Source organism: Dreissena polymorpha, chromosome 5 (genome assembly GCF_020536995.1).
Source record: "Dreissena polymorpha isolate Duluth1 chromosome 5, UMN_Dpol_1.0, whole genome shotgun sequence".
Lineage (NCBI taxonomy): Eukaryota > Metazoa > Mollusca > Bivalvia > Myida > Dreissenidae > Dreissena > Dreissena polymorpha.
In genome coordinates, this window is record NC_068359.1 from 62,617,504 (window position 1) to 62,640,447 (window position 22,944).

The 22,944-nt window shown below is 36.2% G+C and overlaps 1 protein-coding gene across 2 annotated transcripts in view; it reads left to right on the plus strand.

Annotated features, from left to right (window-relative positions):
* Positions 1 to 22,944, plus strand: part of LOC127831796 (uncharacterized) — a 52,209-nt gene that overhangs the window by 26,496 nt on the left and 2,769 nt on the right. The window contains exons 12-18 of one of the 2 annotated variants that reach the window (XM_052356866.1): positions 956 to 1,089; positions 3,994 to 4,053; positions 7,157 to 7,259; positions 8,427 to 8,549; positions 11,779 to 11,891; positions 12,914 to 13,045; positions 18,343 to 18,513. In XM_052356866.1, coding sequence (XP_052212826.1) covers positions 956 to 1,089; positions 3,994 to 4,053; positions 7,157 to 7,259; positions 8,427 to 8,549; positions 11,779 to 11,891; positions 12,914 to 13,045; positions 18,343 to 18,513 — 836 coding nt within the window. The remainder of the gene's footprint in view (positions 1 to 955; positions 1,090 to 3,993; positions 4,054 to 7,156; positions 7,260 to 8,426; positions 8,550 to 11,778; positions 11,892 to 12,913; positions 13,046 to 18,342; positions 18,514 to 22,944) is intronic. The other variant, XM_052356868.1, reaches the window with a different exon arrangement.

Genomic DNA, 22,944 nt, shown 5'->3' on the forward strand with positions numbered 1-22,944 from the left:
GTTTCTTTATAACGGACTTTGATATATGATAACAATTTAACATATTGTATTTAATTATGCAAAATCTATTTCATAAACACTAAATATATTGATAAAAACAGTTGTTTTTGGTATCTAAAGCTGTTCTTGTAAAACAGGTTGTAACTAGTCATCCCCTATAACATCAAAAGATGCTGAGATGCTTATCTCATGATCTCAAAGCTGGACAACAATTTGTGAAAAAAGTACTTCCATTTTAGTTTGCTGATGCACATTATTAAATAACTGTCCTCATATTACTTTTATCCAAAACATAGCTTTGTTGCAACAGGTCTATTTAAAAAACATAAACACACACACAAAACTACTTATAAGGCATAAATGTATGTATCTGCCGAAGCAACAAACACCTTTCTTTTCACAAAACAACGTTAACAACCCTTGCTTAACGTTAAAAGTACTCAGGTGAGCGACCCAGGGCCACCATGGCACTCTTGTTTTATTGATTGCTCAATTCAGCTGTGTTCTCTCAATTGGGGCTTAATGCATGTGCTTAAGTGTCGTCTCAGATAAGCCTGTTCATGCTGCACAGGTTAATCAGGGATAACACTTTCTGCCTAATCTTTATTTTCACTAAAAATATTTAAATTCCATAAAGTGAATGCCCCTCTATAAAGCCAGCCCACTTAGTCCAAGATCATAGTCAATCAATAGTAAAATACAGCGATACCAGTATATTGCACAGGTTAATCTGGGACGACGCTATATGCACATTCATTGAGCCCAATTTTCCCGCAACAAAGCAGAATTGATCAATTAAATAATCCTTTCTACTTGAAGCGGAAAGTGAAGTCCCTGATTAACCTCTGGGACTGCACAGGCTAATCTAGCACAACACTTTGCGCATGCATTTAGCCCAATTTTCATAGAAAGAAGCATAATGTATCAAAGCACATGTAATAATTCTCTACTTCAGCGGAGAGTTTTGGCACACTGCTACAGAACTACACGCCAAGCAGCTCCCTAACCAGGCACTCCATCGACGATGTCCTCTCCACGCTGCCCAAGAGAACCAACACGTTTATCTCCCCTGATACATCACCCAATGAGGTATGTTTCAATGAGCGTTGGACTTAATACATAAATTAACTGCATATCCACTAGACCGTGATCCATTATTTTGAGATTTCCAATATATCCTGGGTTTACGGTAGCATATAGGTGACATTCACTCCTCTTTTTTTAAATTGCAATCTTTTTTTCTATCTCTTGGCCTCGACTTAGTTACTCGATGTCACGACTTAAGAATTCATGGCCACGAATAAGCTATGTCGTGGCCTCGAGTTTATCAGTCGAGGCCACGAGATAGAAAAAAGATGAGTGCAAAACTAAATAATAGAGGAGTGCAATTAAAAAAGTGAATTCCATTTAAAGAATGCCAAGGCTCATATTTATAAAACGTTGTTAGCTAGCGTTAACTTTGGGTAAACAACGAATGATGAGAATATCTGCTTGAATACTATTCTTTGAAAGTTGTGGGTGCCGTAGGATTTAGTCTTTTTTTTATCCAACAGGTTTTATTTCAATACTGCATATACATACATATAAAGTATAACATATAGTACAATAATATTATGCAATCATAGATGAAAAAAAAGAGTAAATATGCTAAGTATATAAATTATCTGTACAATGATATAATGCAAGCATAGATGAAAAAAGTTGCATTAGCTATATAAATTAAAATCTAAATAATGTAAGTCAATTTCAAGTATAACTTCAGTTGCTTGTAATTCTGAGTTGGACAAAATAATTATGAAAATTTCCAAAAAAATGACAATTACAAAATAAAAAATAAATACAAATATGATTTAGTCTTAGTACACATGATAGTGTAATGGTACTTCTGCGTCCAAAAGATTACTTATAAACTCTATCCACGTAGTAGAAACAGCACTTAAACTTTGTAAAAAGCTTTAATTAAAAATTACTTTGTACGCAAAACTTAAAAAAACATGTTAGTACAGACAGAAGATGCATTTATATTGAGGAAAGAATTTTTACCCAGTAACTGTTATATTTTTAGCTCTGCTCTGTGAAAAAGGGGTTTAATGCATGTGCATTAAGTGTTGTCTCAGACTAGCCTGTGCAGTCCACACAGGCTAATCAGGGACGACACTTTCCGCTTTTATATTTTTTCTTTCAATAGAGTCTCTTCTGAGCAAAAATCCAGTTTAGGTAGAAAGTCTTGTCCCTGATTAGCCTGTGCAGACTGCATAGGCTAATCTGGGACGACACTTAACGCACATGCATTAAACCTTTTTTCACAGAGCACTGCCCCTTTGTACTTATTGCAGACATGGCAAAGGACAGTTACAATTTACAGGCCTGACTGTCCTACAAAAAGGAAAAAAAATCAGGCCAGTTCTAAATTTCATCGGCCTGCAATTTGCATGTGCTAAACATCAATGTCTTTTCCTGTTCTATTAAAAAAAAACTTTTCTTTACTAAAAAATATTCCTAATATATTTGCACAATAAACATTCAATAATCTATCTTGGTTTTACTTTTTTATATTTATTTTATACATTTTTTGTTTGAATAAGGTAATACATGTAATTTCTTTCATACTTTCGCAAATATCAGTAGATCTATTTGATGCATGTAAAGAAAGTAAAAATTGTTGTTCTCTTCCTCAAAAAGCAGTAATTAAAAAAAATCAAGCACGTCAAGAATGTTGTAAACAATAAATATGTGAAGAAAACAACACTTGCATAGTAATTTATGCATAATCAGGAAACAACAAAATCCTCTTAATATGAACAACTAGATAACAAGGCCAACATTTTGTATTTTACTTCATTTTATGAAAATTACTTTTCTCCTACTTTCACAGCGAATTCGGTTGATTAAAGCCCCGTTGATTAAATATCATCTATAATCAACGGCAGGAGATGACGTCAATATTTCGACGAAATGACGTCATAAATCCAGCGAAATTATCCAGTCAAACTAATTTTGTTTTAACAAAAAGGTTTTTCAAAATAAAAAGTGGGATAAATAGAATAGTAGATTAGTGTTGATTATAGATCATGTTTATCATGCTCGGCACGAAAATGAAAAAGCACTTGCCAAGGCTCGTGCTTTTTGTTTTCTAAGCCTTGCATGATAAACCTGATATTTAATCAACACTAACCTATTATTCTCTATTTGCTTACATTTTCAAATTGATTTACTGGTAAAGATTATATCCAGAATTGCTTTGGGAATTTATCATTTGTACTGTGTAATATACTGTGCTATATGTTAATGGCGGAGCCCAATAGAACCGGAAACCGCAAAATAATTATGTTATGAAAACTGCAAGATGGTTGCTATCTTTGGAAGACAAAATTAACAGACAGTAATTCGGGCAATCTTGCAATTTAACACTGGCTTTTTGTGATGTCAGACAATCTTCATTCATGTCTGTTGTTGTATATATCCTATCAATAAGTTGACAAAAAGATATATTTTTAATGACACTTAAGGGTTTATCATGCTTACACTGTAAACTTCAATTTATTTACAATTTGTTTCCTTTAGTCATGCATTTAAGAATCTTTTCCAAAAGTAATCAAGTATGGTACCATATCTTCTCGTTCTCCAAAACTGTGTGGTACTCTCCACTGAAGAGGGTCCGGAAGGATTAGCATCTGTATCTGTGAAAGGGGGGTTCAATGCATGTGCGTAAAGTTTCGTCCCAGATAAGCCTGTGTAGTCCGCACAGGCTTATCAGGGACGACACTTTACGCCTTAACTTGATTTGTGCTTAGAAGTGACTTTCTGGAAACAAAAAATCATAAAAATGGAATGTGTCGTCCCATATTAGCCTGTGCGGACTGCACAGACTAATCTTGGAGACATTTAACGCACATGCATTAAACCCCCTTTTCACAGGGAGCGAGGCTCATCTGTATTTGTAAGAAGCTCTGCCTATCAGTCTGTAACATGTATTTATGTGGCGATAAACAGGAAGGGGCAGGTTTAGAAGGGTTTGAAGTTGTCATCAACAAAGAGGACCACCTGCAATCAGTGAGTGACCAGTGGACTGCAAGGACGGGACTTATCATGCTCTCTGCTTCCTGGTCTTGTTTGAAGGGCATTCTAATGTTCTGGAAAAATTGGCTTAACCCTAGATTCAAATTATAAAGGCTTCATTTCCAACCCTTAAGATACTAATTAGCAGCAAACAGCATAAAACCTGAGTTACTCACAGGCTGTTCTGGTTTTGTGCTGTTTGCACATAGCCTTTTTCACTTTGCTTCTAAGTGGGAAAGGGTTAACCCTTTAAGTGCTGGAACCGAATTTTGAAGGCCTTTGCAAACAGTTTGGATCCAGATGAGACGCCACAGAACGTGGCGTCTCATCAGGATCCAAACTGTTTGCTATTCTGATAGTATTCTTTGAAAAAATCAAAGAAAATGCTAATTTTAGAAATTCAGCAGACGACATTTTAGCAGACAACAAATTTCCCAGCATGCAAAGGGTTAATACATGGGTGTCAAGACTCAAGTGTTGTCCCAGGATTAGCACAGGCAAAGTCATATTTCGGAATATAAGAAATATTTTATTGAGTCAGTCATCTGTATTTCTCTCCAAAAAAAAATTGATTTGGCTTTGCACATTTTGAATTTAAAAAGTTTTAAAAGTGAATTCAGAAAAATAAGTTTTTTGCAAAAATTCATTATGTTTGCTTCATATTTTGAACAGAAGCTTAAAATTTTACACGTATTCACTTTAAGTGAACCACTTTGTTCTTTTATGTTTATTTGTTTAACAGGTATATTTTAAATGAATTATATCAATTGTTTTTACAAAATTTTAGTATGTAAGGTTCTAAATGATGACTGTACAGATTAATGGGAAATATTTGAATAACTTACAGCTTGAGACTGCACAGTATTGTTAAGACCAGGAAACATTGATTTTGTTATTTTACAGAGTTTCATACCATAAACAAATTATTTTGCTATATTAAATGACAAATATTTCTTTGTTTGTATTTTTTGTATTCTTTAGCTTTCCTATGCAAAACATGCATATGGAGAGATATCTTGATTACTATTTGTATTTCATTATACTGTGTCTTACACATTTAACTTTTTAATGTCTTAAGTTCACATTCACTGCCCAATCTTCAATCTGACTTAGTCAGAACATTGTTCTTTTTATGTCAGGGGACAAACATATTTAAAGACTGCACTAGTCCTGCAGGTCTGAACTGCATATTAAGGTGACCAGCTATATGCTTTTAAGGCCCACTTATTTCAGTTTTCTGGTGACAGTTTGGTCAGAGTGGTAAAAAAATTATCTCTCCTATCGAGTGATAAATATTGAAACTTTCTCTGTGGGCATAATGATTTGTTTAATTGGTAAGAAAACTGTAGTGTGTGGGTTATTTTTCATTTGTTTTGTATTCTATATACACAGTTAACTTTTTGTTTAGCTTGTTAACACATTAACCAGAGAGTGCTTTGCTTATTTGAGCTGTGTTCTAAGAAAACTGGCATTAATGCATGTCCATTTAGTATCATCCCAGATTAGCCTGTGCTGTCTTCTCTACAGTAAGACAATTCTTTCAGCCTACACTGGATTTTTGTTTAGTAGAGACTTCCTCAATTCCCAGGAATTAGACCACAGTATCGACACAACATTTTTATTTTCATGATATATCAAAAACTTATTGACACAGTATTTGCGTTTTTTATTTTCATGGATAGATGTGGTTTTTTAGCTAATGGAAACAAAAATTTCCATAAAAACGGACATTGACATCCCTGATAAGCCTGTGTGGTCTAAGCTCTGATTTCCCAGTACACCGCGTATACACAAAATGTTTTGTTGTTTAGCCCTGTAACACATTAATCAGCAAGTACTTTTCTCAATTGAAGATAAGACCTATAAGCGCATGTTTTATTTGTTTGTGCGATTGTTCTTGTTTCTTGTTTTAATGTCATCCAGAGGAGGTAATCACGTGATAGTCAAGATGGCAACATGCATGCCGAGAAAAGTATTTTTCGCAGTTTTAAACCCTTTATTGCTTTTGTTTAATATTTCAAAGCCGCTCACTTTCCAGCCATATCAGAAAGAAAGTGATAAACATCTGTTGCATATTAGATTTTGCTTAATATCTAGACTTAACTCAATACAAATATTTCTTAGCGGGAGATGTAATTTTGTGATAAAAGTAATAAAGGTTATAAAACAGCGAAAAAAAACATGTCTTAGCATGGAAGTCCCCATCTTGGCTGTCATGTAATTACCCCATTAGTTATCTTCACTTTGTATGCATGTTAGATTATGCAGAAGTTAGCTTTAGACAGTGAGCTGTGTACATTATTCAAATCCTATTACATTTTTTCACGTACGTATAGATGATATGGAGACACATTTACAGGGAATTCAATTATCCCTTTTCCACTTAGATACATATTTAACCCTTTACCTCTTAGATACGTATTTTGACGCATTTGTAGTCCCTTAGAAAGTTGCATTTAATTAAAGACCTTTCTTACTAGATTCAAATTTTGAAGGCTTCATTTTCAAACCCTTAGATACCGATGAGCAGCAAACAGTCTGTTCAGGTTTCATGCTGTTTGCTGCTATTTAGTATCTAAGGTTTGGAGATGAAGTCTTACAAACTTGAATCTAGTAAAAAAGGTTTTAAATTAAATATAACTTTCTTAGGGACTACAAATGCGTGAAAATAAGTATCTAAGTGGTAAAGGGTTAAACCATAACATATGTTTCCTAACATATTAACAATTTACAATTAATAAAACTTTTAAACTGTTCTAAAATTGTCTCTATTAGAGTAATTGGGATATTTAATGTAAACATGAAATTAACATCTCTGCTTGCCGAATTTGGGCAGAACATTTAATTTAATATTTTAACTTACCTTTTTTCTACTAAACATTAAAAATACAGAATTTAGAGCTTTTAAAACTTATTATAACAAAATTGCTATTTTTGCATAGTAAAGACATTAAATTATGATGACTCAAAATAAACCAAATCTCATAACTGCTTGAGGCAGCAAATTTTAATAATGGTACATTTATCAGTTAAGTTGCTTTAAATAGTGCAGAAATTCCAAACACAAACAAACTTATGATTGCCATTTTGTTTTCAGAATGAAGTCTCAAAGATACGACTGTTCTCCGAGATTGCAAATGAGAAAGGACTTGATGCCCAGAACTTTCAGTGCAGGGGTTGCAAGCGACCTCTGGGACTCAGTAAGACAGGGGCCAGAAATAATTTAACAGGGCTTGCCAGTTTGAGTTGTGCATAGTAAACTGTAAACCTCATAACAATTACTGTCTGTGCAGGGGCTGTACTAGAGACCTCTGGGACTTAGTAAGACAGGGGCCAGAAATAATTTAACAGGGCTTCACAATTTGAGTTGTGCATAGTAAACTGTAAACCTCATAACAATTACTGTCAGTGCAGGGGCTGTACGAGACCTCTGGGACTTAGTAAGACAGGGTCCAGAAATAATTTAACAGTGCTTCCTAGTTTGAGTTGCACACATTAAACTGTAAACCTCATAACAATTACTGTCAGTGCAGGGGCTGTACGAGACCTCTGGGACTTAGTAAGACAGGGGCTAGTTGTATTATGCCCGCTTGAAAACGAATCATCTTTAAATAATGATTAAGTTACACATGAACAAGTGTTATTTAAGTTACGATGAGTGAGTGAAGTTGTATTAGAACTGAGTGAATGAAGGGCAGATCCTTTTAAAGAAAATGTATCTGTCAATGAAGGTTTTGTTATGGATGTGTCAGACGGGGACCAGTTGTATCATGCTTCCTTAATATATCTCCCCATAAGATGAATATAAGGTGGGTCTTAGGTAGATGATGCGTGTTTTTTTATTATTGAATTTTTTTTTTACATGTTATTCTTTTATTTATGCTATTTATAGACATTTATTTGTACTATTTATAAATTATATTTTTTAAATGCAAGCAATTTATCTTACCAAAAGTGCTTATGTTGTTCTACCAAGATATTTCTGCAAAAGCATTCTGTCATTTCTAGTGTATGAAATGCAACTTAAGTCATCTATGTGTTTGGAAACGTTCAGAAAGGTGCGTGTGAACAAATTGTTGTAGTTTAAAACAATAAATGTGATCACCTATAAAGTACATTCAATCATATTAGTGGTACTCTGTGAAAAGGACGACACTTTTCGCATTTATGATATTTTCTGTTTAAAGAAAGTATTTTCTTAGCAAAAATCCAGTTTAGGCAGAAAGTTTTGTCCCTTATTAGCCTGTGCAGACTGCATAGGCTATTCTTGGATGATGATTTACGCACATGCATTAAACCCCTTTTCATAGAGCACGACTCATATACTTATTCAGAAGATAAGTAGATGTTTTGCATGTGTGTTGCAGTATTCGGCAAGCAGAGGGTGTGCAAGTTTGACGGCGGCTACTACTGTTTTGAATGTCACGAGAATGATGAGTATTACATTCCAGCAGTCATAGTGCACAACTGGGACTTCCGGAAACATCAAGGTATGCAGAAAATATCAATCCTTCTTGGAAAATTGCATGTGTGTAAATTGCATGTGTGTAAATTGCATGTGTGCAGTCCGCACAGGCTAATCATGGATGACACTTCGGGCTGTATTCCCCATTTGATTCTAAGACTAAAGTCTAAGAATTAAGGATATTCATGAAACTGTAATGTGCGAAAAGTACTTAAAAGTCAAGTCTATTATGGCAGTTAACACCAATAACTATAAAATACTTTGTTCAGAACAATATGTCCATGATTTAAGCACCATTTTTAGCTTAAATATTTGGAAACTCTAAGACTATTTAATTAAGTCTAACTCTATTCCTTTTTTTTAGTCTAAGAATGGGTTGGCGAAAACAGGCTATAGTATATAAAATAATTGAATGTATAAAATGGACATTTGTTAACAGTTGCTAAGAGGAACCTGAAGTTGCTGTATTTTTAGCTCACCTGAGCACAATGTGCTTATGGTGAGCTTTTGTGATCGCCTTTTGTCCGTCGTGCGTTGTGCTGCGTCAACATTTGCCTTGTTTACACTCTAGAGGCCACATTTATTGTCTAATCTTTATGAAATTTGGTCAGAAGATTGGTCTCAATGATATCTTAGATGGGTTTGAAAATGGTTACGTTAGCTTGAAAAACATGGCTGCCAAGGGGCGGGGCATCTTTCCTTATATAGCTATATATGGCTATAGTAAAACCTTGTTAACACTCTAGAGGCCACATTTATTGTCCAAGCTTCATGAAACTTGGTAAGAAGATTCATCCCAATAATATGTTGGACGAGTTCGAAAATGATGCCAGTTGGTTGAAAAACATGACCGCCGGGGGGCGGGGCATTTTTCCTTATACGGCTATTGTAACACCTTCTTAACACTCTAGAGGCCACATTTATTGTCCAATCTTCATAAAATTTGGTCAGAATATGATTCTCAATGATATTTTGGATGAGTTCGAGAATGGTTACGTTTGCGTGAAAAACATGGCTGCCAAGGGGCTGGGCATTTTTCCTCATTTGGCTATATATGGTTATAGTAAAACTGTGTTAACTCTCTAGAGGCCCCATTTTTTTTTTCAATCTTAATGAAACTTGGTCAGAAGAATAATCCCAATAATATCTTGGACGAGAAATAAAATGATGCCACATGGCAACCAGGGGGCGGGGCATTTTTCCTTATATCGCTATAGTAAAGCCTTGTTAACACTCTAGAGGCCACATTTATTTTTCAATCATCTGAAAACAAGGTCTAAAAATTTGTCGCAATGATATTTTGGACAAGTTCGAAAATGGTTTCAGTTGCTTTAAAACATGGCCACCAGGGGGTGGGGCATTTTTTTCTTATATGGCTATATATGGCTTTTAGGGTAAAACCTTGTTAACACTCTAGAGGCCACATTTATTGTCCGATCTTCATGAAACTTGGTCAGAAGACTTGTCCCAATGATATCTTGGATGAGTTTGAAAATGATTCCGGTTGGTTGAAAAACATGACTGCCAAGGGGGTGGGGCATTTTTAACCAGGTTTTCCGAAGGAAAAAACTGGTTATTAGATTGGCGAATGTCGGCGGGCTGGCGGGCGGGCGGAACAAGCTTGTCCGGGCCATAACTATGTCGTTCATTGTGAGATTTTAAAATCATTTGGAACATTTTTTCACCATCATTGGTTTGTAGCGCGAAAGAATTACGTCAATATCTCCAAGGTCAAGGTCACACTTTGAGTTCAAAGGTCAAAAATGGCCATAAATGAGCTTGTCCGGGCCATAACTATGTCAATCATTGTGAGATTTTATAATCATTTGGCACGTTTGTTCACCACCATTGGACAGTGTGTCGCGCGAAAAAATTACGTCAATATCTCCAAGGTCAAGGTCACAATTTGAGTTGAAAACCTGGTTTTGTGACAATTTTGTCCCTTGTTTCTTATATAGCTTTAGTAAAACCTTGTTAACACTCTAGAGGCCACATTTATTGTCCGATCATCATGAAACTTTGCCTGAAGATTTGTCCCAATGATATCTTGGACATGTTTGAAAATGGTTCCGATTGCTGTAAATTCCCTTATATGGCTATTTATGGCTTTTTTAAAACCTTGTTAACACTTTAGAGGCCACATTTATTGTTCGCTCTTTATGAAACTTTGTCAGAAGATTCATCCTAATTATATCTTGGAAGAGTTTGAAAATGGTTTGGGTTGGTTGAAAGACATGGCCACCTGGGGGCGGGGCATTTTTCCTTATATGGCTTTAGTAAAACCTTGTTTACACTCTAGTTAAATATTCTCGAAGAAAATTACTTAGGGGAGAAAATACTGTTCATAGCTTGAATTGTTTGAATTCCAATCATGAATGCACACTTAATTACTCCAACTTACCCATATCAGCTGCCTGAGCACAAATCAATACACATCTCTGAGTGAACCTTGTTGTTCTATTTTTAGATCAGCAACTTGATATTTTGTTGTGCTATTTCTTTGATGTGTGGCACCATAGATTAGAGAAGATATAATTTTTGAGGCACACATTTTATTGATGAGGTCTGAATTTTTTGTGTGATTATCAAAGATTTGTGTTTTAAAATGGATTTATTGATTTTTAAATTGGAAATATAATTGCAAGGTGAGTCTGAAAATAGTTCATGAACGTTTGAAAACAAGGCTCTCAGGGTGGTGGTAGTTTTTTGTTTGTCTACAGTTGTTTATAGTGAAATATTGTGAATACTTTTAAGTCAAATTTTAGTTCAATCTGAATGACACTTGCTGAGTACAAATGTTTTTATCATATCTTGATTGAGTTTACTTAATTAGTTTTAATAATATCTTCAAACATGGTGACAATTTTTATGAGCACAATATTTTTTGCTCATGGTGAACTTTTGTGATCACCTTTTGTCAATTGTCTGTCTTCTGTTGTGCGTCATGAATATTTTCCTTGTTAACACTGTAGAGGCCACATTTATTGTCGAATCTTCATGAAACTTTGTCAGAAGATTTGTCCCTATGATATCTTAGACGAGTTCAAAAATGGTTCAGGTCTGTTGAAAAACATGGCCGCCAGGGGGCCATTTGTTGTTCATTCTTCATGAAACTTGGTTAGAACATTTGTTCTATTGATATCTTGGGCAGCAAAGAACAGGTCATTTGTTTTTTTCTCAGGCGAGCCACTTTGGGCCTTTCAGGCCCTCTTGTTATCAATAGTACAGTGTACAGAATGTACATTTGTTAACAGTTGCTAAGAGGAACCTAGAGTTCCTGCAAGACAAGGAAGAGCAGCCGTACATCAATGTCAACGAGACCAACCCTCGTATCTATGAACACGTCTCGGAAATGGCGGAGATACAGGTTTGTCACAAGTGTTTTCTTGCGAAAATAACATTTTGGCGGGGAGGGCCGGCATTTGCTTCCTTTAAGCTGATTTCCTCCCTTTCAATGTCAAACTAATTTTGCAAATAGTTTTTAACTTTGCTGGATCTATATACTGTATTCATTTTACTTTGTTGAAGCCACAACTTGTGGTTCCGGTCCGATGAAGTAATCCTATATCAACATACGGTGTTCAAACATGCAACTTACCCTGGATGTATTGTTCACAAGAACACTATCGCAACCAGGTTAGGTTGCCTCAGACAAGCCGGGGCATTCAGGTCGTATTATGAGAACACAAAACCTTGCCCAACTTTATAGCAAACAGGGTAGCTCATTACAAGATTTGCACAAACTGGCCTGGAGCTACTCTTGTTGCACCTTACATAAGACCCATTTTTGCTGGACGTGGCTTGTATTAAGGCAAGCTCTAGCTCATCACTAAGTCTGGTTTGTTGGTTTCATGTTGACAGTTTTGTTGCATAATTTCTAATATAACAATAACTTTATAATGGTTAATAATGGCAGTATAAGTAGTAGATTGTTAACACATCTTTCTTTTGCCAAGACTTGAGGTTAAGTTACCATGAAGTAAATATTCCTACACCAACATTTTGCCAGCGTCTTCATCATCAAGTCATGTTCCTGAGAATATATTTGTTTAAGACCTATTTTTGCATGATGTGGCTCTATAAAGCAAAGCTCTTGTTCAACTCTTAGGCTCTGGTGTTCATGTGATGTTGCCAGGGTCTCCATAGACAGCTAATGTACCTGAAGATGTATTTGTATAAGACCCCTTTTTGCATGACATGGCTTATATTAAGCCAAACTCTAGTTCACCACTAAGCCTCTAGTGTTCATGTGATGTTGCCAGGGTCTCCGTACACAGCTCATGTACCTGAAGGTGTATTTGTATAAGACCCCTTTTTGCATGACGTGGCTCATATTAAGCCAAACCCTATTTCAACCTTAAGCCTCTAGTGTTCATTTGATTTTGCCAGGGTCTCCGTCGGCAGCTCATGTACCTCAAGATGTATCTGTTCACGTGCAAGCAGTCAATTGCAGAGGACTTCAGACGGATCATCTGGCCTCGAGACTATCTCTATGAGAGCATTGAACTGTATTCACTTGCTGTAAGTGCGTAGAAACAAGTTATGTAAAGGGCATTTTTTTAACCCTTTACCACTTAGATACGTATTTTGACGCATTTGAAGTCTCTTAGAAAGTTACAATCAATTAAAGACCTTTCTTACTGGATTCAAGTTTAAAGGCTTCATTTCCAACCCTTAGATACTGATTAGCAGCAAACAGAATAAAACCTGAACAGACTGCAAGATAATTGCCTGCTGTTCTGGTTTTATGCTGTTTGCACATAGCCCTTTTTTCTCTTCTGAGTGGGAAATGGCTTAAAGAAAACATGTAAAAATACAAATGTATCAATAGCATTGTTTGTAGTTTTTTTCATTCGCATGTATAATTGATAGGTTATATCTAACATGCACTTCTTTCCACATTTTTTTTACAACTTATGTCCACTTTATTGACGATGTTATTGAAAATAACAGTGTATGATGTCTTACTAAGAATATCTCTTTGAGAGCATATAGAGGATATTTTTGGTGGGTTTGGTGGAATATAGATTTTAATTCACAAAGTTACCATAGAATAGGGCTGCAACGAATCCAAAAAATTTGTTCGGATCCGAATCCGAATCCAAATAAGGTTTCTTCGGATTTTTTTCGGATCCGGATCCCTCACATATGACTAACAGAAAATAAGAAATTCTGTACAAATTAAAGAAATCAATGTTTTAGACGTATAATTTGACTAAAAAACATTAAACATTTATTCACAAAAAACAAAATTCTCGTTTAACATTGTAGCAATGTAAGAATAAAACGAAACGTCAACAATTATTCACTTAAAAGTTTGATCGTTAACATACACTTTTCACTGTTCATGCAGTTTGATGTTTGTTTTCACAAAAATTAACATATCAACATTGTCCGGGTCCAGGCAAGCCCTATGAGCACTGACGAAGTCTCCTGCTGTGGAGTAGATTCTCTCACTGGGAATTGAGGTTCCTTGCATCACAAGATAGCATTTTAACTTAGTATATGACGAAAGATGCTTTCAAGACAATACATGATGCAGGAAGACAATTTGACAGGTCGCGAAATTATGCAAAATTTACCTGAATAACTTTCCAGCCACACTGGATCCACTACCGTTGTTTTTAATACGACTCAGAAAGACAATGAGGATTGAAAACTTACTTATTGCCATTAGGAATTGCATTTGTCATGTGTAAATTCTCCATGATTTTGAATTAGTTTTGCTTTACAGAATGTCCAATGACGTCTCGAATTATCTGCTATTTCACCGTCACACATCAATAAATATCGACTATTATACGTATCTTTTAAACAGAACCAGTCTGCATAAAAACAATACTCGTGAAAACAGCGCTAGGTTACATACAACTATGAAAATAAATATCCGGAAGCGAAATTTCCAGGGGTGGATCCGTACCCGCGTATCTGAAGTTGGATCTGATATCATTAGATATTTCGGGTACCCGTTGCAGCCCTACCATAGAAAACAAAATGCGCCACTCGTGAAAATATATTTTTTATATGATTATGAGTGAATAAAAATCAATATTCCACCCAGTGCTCCAGCTAGGATTTGAAGAGGGCAGGGGGGTTTTTTTGTCAGAAGGGCACTTTCGACGCGCAGTATTTTGTCAAAAGGGCACTTTTGACGCGCAGTATTTTGTGAAAAGGGCACGTTTGAGCGCGCGGGTGTTTCTGGAATGCTTCCTATTGCATGTTAATTTATATGTTATAAATAATTGTATTATTCCCATTATTATTAAACCATTCAAATATAATGTCTACAATGAGGATTAAACTAATTACAATGTAATAAGAGATTTATGAATTATCATATGTAAAAAAAAAAAAGAATTTTTTTTTTTTTAGGCGGAGGGGGGGGGGGGGGGGGGGGGGGGGGGGGGGGGGGGGCAGGGCGGAGGTTCGGGAGGGCAGGGCGCGGCGCCCTTCGATTTAGGCCTAGCTGGAGCACTGATTCCACCAAATCCAATAAATTTGATGATTTTTGTATTTTTGCCATTCTGGTCAATCTAATTCCTGGTTGGGCGCCCCACATGTCATTACATGAAGCTTATTTTCCCCCGCCATAGGCGGAGGGATATTGTTTTGGCGTTGTCCGTCCATCCGTCCTTCCGTTCATCCGTCCATCCGTCCTTCCGTCTTTCCATCCTTCCGTCTTTCTGTCCGTCTTTCCGTCCGTCCGGAGCTATATCTTGGAAGTGCTTCGATGGATTTCATTGAAACTTGGTACGAGTATATATATATGGATAAGAGGATGATGCATGCCAAATGGAATTGTACACCATCTGTTAAAAACGGAGTTATGGCCTTTGTATCTAAAAAACCCAGCTTTTTTGAGTGTCAAATATAACACTTTTGTGTCCAGAAGCATATCGGCGGGGGATATCAATTCAACGAATTTGCTTGTTTGTATGTTGTTATAAACATTCATTGAACAGTTGTCACCCTTGGTAAAATTGGGGGTCACAATGGGGAAACCAAACATATTTAAAAAATAGTTCAGATAAAACAATGAAAATTATCGATAATTTTCACTGTTATTTTCACTGTTTGAAACAGTTAATTATCAGTTTCAATTCACTGCTTGTTCTCTATAAACCAGCGGAAAGCATAAAATAAAAAACTGTATTCACGTGCAGTAAGAGATTATTTCTATGAGAGTATAGAACTGTATTCACTTTCAGTGGTTTTTTTTTTAAAGGGTATAGTGTAGTTGAACCAAGTTATTGAAGAAGGGAATGGGAAATTGGCGGGAAAGTAGGTTTTGGTTATTCTACTAATTGGCTACAAGTAATTAATCATTCAAAGTAGGTTTTGGTTATTTTACTAATTGGCTACAAGTAATTAATCATTCACAGTGGATACATTTTGCTTGTGACTTTATTATATATGCCCCTAGGTTGTATTTTCGTTTATATTTACATTAAATATACAGTTTTACTACTTGCATACAGTGTTGTTTTAAGAAACAACCTAGGTGTACGGGTAACTTTTCAATTCAAAAACGTTTTAACATATCAATAGTATTATATGTGCGTTAAATCGGCGTGTGTACTTGTCGGTTAAGTCATTTCTTTCATACACTTCTTCTGGCATTTTTAGCTCGACTATTATATATGAAATATATATAGTGAAACTATCCTACTCACCCCGGCATTTCCGTTAGCGTGCAAATGTTAAAGTTTTCGTACTACCCCAATTATTTTCATTGTCCCTTGACATATTGCTTTCATATTTTGCATATTTGTTAACCAACATGACCTTAACCTATAAACAAGAGCAGACAACTCTATCAAGCATTTTTTCATAATTATGGCCCCTTTTCCACTAAGAATATGCAGCAAATGTTAAAGTTTGTGTACTACCCCGAATATTTTCAATGTCCCTTGACATATTGCTTTCATATTTTGCATACTTGTTTACCATCATGACCCCAACCTATAAACAAGAGCAGACAACTGTATCAAGCATTTAGAAAGAATTATTGCCCCTTTTAATCCTTAGAATATGCATATTATTGATAAATCTATGTTATAGTTTGCGTACTTCCCCAAATATTTCCTATATCCTTTGACATATTGCTTTTATATTTTGCATACTTGTTTACCAACATGACCCCAACCTATAAACAAGAGCACACCACTGTATCAAGCATTTTGACATACTTTCCCTTTTACACTTAGATAATTGAACATTTTGCTTAAATTGCCATAACTTCTTTATTTGTGATCACATTTTATTATTACTTTCACAAAACAACACTTATGCTATAGTCTGGTTGAGTCGTGGGTAATTTTCATAAAGTTGTTACATCACAAATATTTTATAAATATATGACCATGAATCATAATGAAAATAATTATTAACCTTTCTTCTTTAAGATTTGTTGCTTTTTTCCAAATGTTTATTTTCTTTAAACATCAAAATAATCGACTGTGTTGATAGTGTCAAACTACCATCATGAAAATAAGCTTCCGGTTGGTTCGTGGGTTCTGATTGGCTGCCAGAATTTCAAGATTTGCATACTATAAATAGCCTTTAAACTGACCTTGCAGGACAGGTTAATTTCTTGTGAAAAAATGTCAACAAACGATGTACACATGTAGCATGGTAAATACTCATAAATAAACAATTTTGTGTTACTTTGAAACACTATATGAACAATACATAAATGAGGAAATACTTCATAAGGACCTTTCAAGTAATGAGGAATTACACTATTTACTTGTTTTTGACGCATTTTTGATCGGAAAAAAATGGTGACCGTGTCAAAACATTTTCCGTAACAAACTGCATCATGTGCGAACGTTCTATCGCGAGATTTCACGCGATTTCTATACCCACGAATCAAACAGAACCCACGACTCAACCAGTAACAACCATACCTGAATACCACAATGGATGCCACCCAAACAATACCCCACGCCCCTACCCAGAATCCCCCCCCCCAATCTCCCCCCCCCCCAATTTTTATTTCTATTTTTTTTAAACATCATTAATAAAATACCACACCCCACATTATACCCCCCTCTCACCCCCCCCCCTACCCCCCCAACCTGCCCCCCCCCCCAATTTTTTTTTAACATCATCTAATAAATTACCACACCCCACATTATATACCCCCCTCTCCCTCATCTAATAAATTACCACACCCCACATTATACCCCCCTCTTAACCCCACCCCCCTTCCCCCCCAAAAAATTTTTTTTTTTCCTTTTTTTATTTTTGAAAAATCGTCTAATAAATTATTGAATATGAACAATTTCCCCATCATGGCTTACGTTATACTGTCAAGCACTCGAATAGTCGAGTGCACTGTCCTCTGACAGCTCTTGTTATGTCCCCCACCACTATAGTGGGGGACATATTGTTTTTGCCTTGTCTGTCTGTTGCTTTGTGTGCGCCAACTTTAACATTTGCAATAACTTTTGCTATATTGAAGATAGCAACTTCATATTTGGCATGCATGTGTACCTCATGGAGCTGCACATTTTGAGTGGTGAAAGGTCAAGGTCAAGGTAGTCCTTCAAGGTCAAAGGTCAAAAAAACTAAATCAAAGCGGCGCAGAAAGGGACATAGAGTTTCTGACAAGCACATTTATTGTTTTGCAACTAAAAATATTATCATTTGTAAGGTTTCATGTAAACTTTTCATTAAAGATCAACAAATTTCCTCATTATTGAAGATGATATTGAAGATATTTTGTATGATTTTTTTATGTCCTCCACTTTTCACAGTGGGGAGCATATAGATTTGTTGTTTATCCTTCCATGACATGCTGGTTGTTTTTTTAGGACCTCCTGCAGGTGCCAACGGGGGGCCTTGCCAGCAGCCTCCGCAAACTGATCCGCTTTGCTAGCAAACACGTGTACAGCTGTCGGCTGTGTAGCCAGAAGGGGTTCATATGTGAGCTGTGTAACAACCCCAAGGTCATCTACGCCTTTGAGCTGGATGCCACAGTCAGGGTATGTAGGAAATGGTTGAATTGAGCTATCAACCCTTTACTCTTCAGATTCACATTTTGACCCATTTGAAGGCCCCTAATTTGTACTCAAACTTAATTAATTTAACAGCAAAAAGTGTCGTTCCTGATTAGCCGGCGCCCACTGAACATGCTTATCTGGGACAACACTTAATGCATATGCATTCAGCCCATAGTGGAAGCTATGAAATGAGCTTTTAAATCATTCCCACTTATAAGCAAAGTGAAAATGGCTATGTGCAAACAGCATAAAACCAGAACAGCCTGCGAGTAACTCGCAGTCTGTTCAGGTTTTATGCAGTTTGCTGCTCATAAGTATCTAAGGTTTGGAGATGAAGGCTTAACAACTTGAATCTAGTTAGAAAGGTCTTTAAATATAAATTAAATTATTAAATTAAATATAACTTTCTTAGGGACTACAAATGCATGGAATTTTGTATCTAAAGTGGGAAAGGGTTAAGCCCATATTTGCGGCTATGAAATGAGCATCTAACTCTTTTCAGCAATGATAAATTTTAGACCCATTTGTGCGTAGAACATCATGCTGGTTGCATGTATGTATCCATTTTCATGTTGTGCCTCAGCAGGTAAGGGTTATTGTCTGTTTAGACCTTGTGCTGAATTTAACAGTATGTCAGTCATAAATTTGAGATCAGTTAAAATTTCTCCCCATTTTACTTCTTCTTCCCATTAAGTGCAGGGCACCTCTGAAGCATTGACACCCTTTGACCATACAAGGAGTCTTGGAACCTGAGTAGAACCAGTACTTAGTGTCTTATGGGGGAAATCTAAAGAACGCTCCTACAGTGTGGATCGAACCGGTGACCTCCCGATCACTAGGCTGACACAATATCAACAACCGAGCTGGCAAACATGATTTAACCCTTTACCACTTAGATACGTATTTTGATGTGTTTGTAGTCCCATAGAAAATTAAATTTAATTAAAGATCTTTCTCACTCAATTCAAGTTTTAAAGGCTTCATTACCAACCCAAGGATACTTGTGAGCAGCAAACAGCATAAAACCTGAACAGACTGAGTTACTCTAGGCACTGAAAAATTGTAGATGCATCTCAAAAACACTTGTGCTTCTTATTACATCTTTTGTTAACCCTTTGCATGCTGGGAAATTTGTCGTCTGCTAAAATGTCGTCTGCTGAATTTGTAAAATAAGCATTTTCTTCATTTTTTTCAAAGAATACTATCAGAAAAGCAAACAGTTTGGATCCAGATGAGACGCCACGTTCTGTGGCGTCTCATCTGGATCCAAACTGTTTGCAAAGGCCTTTAAAATTCAGCTCCAGCGCTTTAAGGGTTAACATTAAAGTACCATTCAGTTATCAAGGATAAGAATCTGTGTAGCAAGTAATAGTCGGTCTGCAATCAAATTTGTCTGTCAGCAATAAAAATTCTAATTCAACTATCAATAATATAAATGATATTTATTGTGTGCTTTCCAATTGTTTGTAGCTAAATATCACTAAATTCAAACTGATAATTCACTGTTTCAAACAGTGAACATAGACAGTGAACATTATAGATAATTATACCTCCACAAACGAAGTTTAAGGGGGTATATAGGAGTGAACTTGTCTGTCAGTCTGTCTGTCTGTATGTCTGTCTGTCGCTTTGTATTAAGTGTCCGCTCTCTAATTATACCCCCATTACCATTGGTAATGGAGGCTATATAGGAGTCACTTTGGCGGTCTGTCGGTCCGTCGGTCCGTCGGTCGGTCTGTCCTCAAATTTCATCCGATCTTCACCAAACTTGGTCAGAAGTTGTATCTAGATGATGTCTAGGTCAAGTTTGAATATGGGTTATGCAAGGTCAAAAACTAGGTCACGTGGTCACTTAATGTGTTTTATGCTGAAAGTTTGTCTGGACCGTAACTATGTCATTTATCGTTATATTTTAAAATTACTTGGTACATTTGGTCACCATCATGGGTCGGTGTGTTGTGTGAAAAAAGTAAGTCGATATTTCAAAGGTCAAGGTCACACTTGGAGTTCAAAGGTCAAATGCTTGTCCGGGCCATAATTTTGCCATTTATTGTGAGATTTTAAAATCATAATTGTTCACCATCATTGGACGGTGTGTCGTGCTAAAGAATTATGTCGATATCTCCAAGGTCAAGGTCACACTTTGAGTTCAACGATCATTAATGAGCTTGTCCGGGCCATAACTATGTCATTCATTGTAAGATTTTAAAATCATTTGGCACATTTGTTCACCATCATTGGACGGTATGTTGCGCGAAAGAATTACCTCAATATCTCCAAGGTCCAGGTCACACTTAAAGTTCAAAGGTCAAAAATGGCCATAAATGAGCTTGTCAGGGCCATAACTATGTTGTTCATTGTGAGAATTTAAAATCATATGGCACATTTGTTCACCATCATTGGACGGTGTGTCGCGCAAAAGAATTACGTCTATATCTCCAAGGTCAAGGTCACACTTTGAGTTCAAATGTCAAAAATGGCCATAAATGAGTTTGTCCGCGCCATAACTATGTCGTTCATTGTGAGATTTTAAAATCATTCGGCACATTTGGTCACTTTCATTTGACTGTGTGTCGCGTGAAAGAATTAAGTCAATATCTCCAAGGTCAAGGTCACACTTTGAGTTCAAAGGTCAAAAATGGCCATAAATGAGCTTGTCCGGGCCATAACTATGTCTTTTATTGTGAGATTTTAAAATCATTTGGCTCTTTTGTTCACCATCATTGGACGGTGTGTCGCGCGAAATAATTACGTCGATATCTCCAAGGTTACACTTTAAGTATGTCATTCATTGTGAAATTTTAAAATGACATTTATTTTGTTCACAGTAATTGGACGGCGTGTCATGTGAAAGAATTCAAGAGTTCAAAGGTCAAAATGGCTATAAATGATAATGGCATAATAATTCTTAAAAATCGCCATAAATTAGATTCTCTTGTTTTGTGAAGACAGCATGCAAAATAGTCTTATGTCAATGCGGCACTTGGGGGTATACGTCACGTCTGTGACAAAGCTCAAGTTCAAGCTGTTTTCATCCGATCTTCACCAAACTTGGTCAGAAGTTGTATCTAGATGATGTGTAGGTAAAGTTCGAATATGGTTCATGCCGGGTCAAAAACTAGGTCATGGGGTCACTTAGTGCGTTTTAAACATTGAGCATGATGACCACTGTTTTATGTGAAGACAACATGCAAAACATTCTGTGTCAATGCGGCATGTGGGGGTATTAGTCACGTCTGTGACAAAGCTCTAGTTTTCACTGTTCTACTGTTAAATGGTTACATTTTTATCATATTATGATGTCATTATTTCAGCAAAAATACAAAAATAACCACTTGTTAGCATAAAATAAAAAGAACATTGAACTCTATAGTCGACCAATCATTGTCAATTAACAATATTGTGTGAATATTTATTCTATTAAGTCATGCACAAAAATTGTGATCAGAGTTAACAGCACCAAAAATGTGCGTACAGTATTGATCCAGTTTAGCCTTTACAGTCTGCACAGGCTAATCAGGGCTGACACTTTCCGCTTTAATGGTATTTTTTTTAGCTCACCTGAGCACAACGTGCTCATGGTGAGCTTTTATGATCACCTTTTGTCCGTCGTGCGGCATGCGTTGTGCGGCGTCAACATTTGCCTTGTTAACTCTTTAGAGGCCACATTTATTGTCCAATCTTCATGAAATTTGGTCAAAAGATTGGTCTCAATGATATCTTGGATGAGTTTGAACATTGTTACGTTTGCTTGAAAAACATGGCTGCCAAGGGGTGGGGCATTTTTCCTTATATGGCTATATATGGCTATAGTAAAATCTTGTTAACACTAGAGGCCACATTTATTGTCTGATCTTCATGAAACTTGGTCAGAAGATTCATTCCAATAATATCTTGGACGAGTTTGAAAATGATGCGGGTTGGTTGAAAAATATGGCCACCCAAGGGCTTGGCATTTTTCCTTATATGGCTAAAGTAAAACCTTGTTAACACTCTAGAGGCACCATTTATTGTCCAATCTTCATGTAATTTGGTCAGAAGATTGGTCTCAATGATATTTTGGATGAGTTCGAAAATAATTATGTTTGCTTGAAAAACATGGCTTCCAAGGGGCGGGACATTTTTCTTATATGGCTATAGTATAATCTTGTTAACACTCTAGAGGCCACATTTACTGTCCGATCTTCATGAAACTTGGTCAGAAGATTTATCCCCATAATATCTTGGACAAGTTAAAAAATGATGCCTGTTGGTTGAAAAACATGGCTGCCAGGGGGCAGGGCGTTTTTCCTTACATGGCCATAGTAAAACCTTGTTAACACTCTAGAGGCCACATTTATTTTCCGATCTTCATGAAACTTGGTCAGAAGATTTGTCCCATTAATATCTTGTTATCTCAGGTGAGCGACTTTG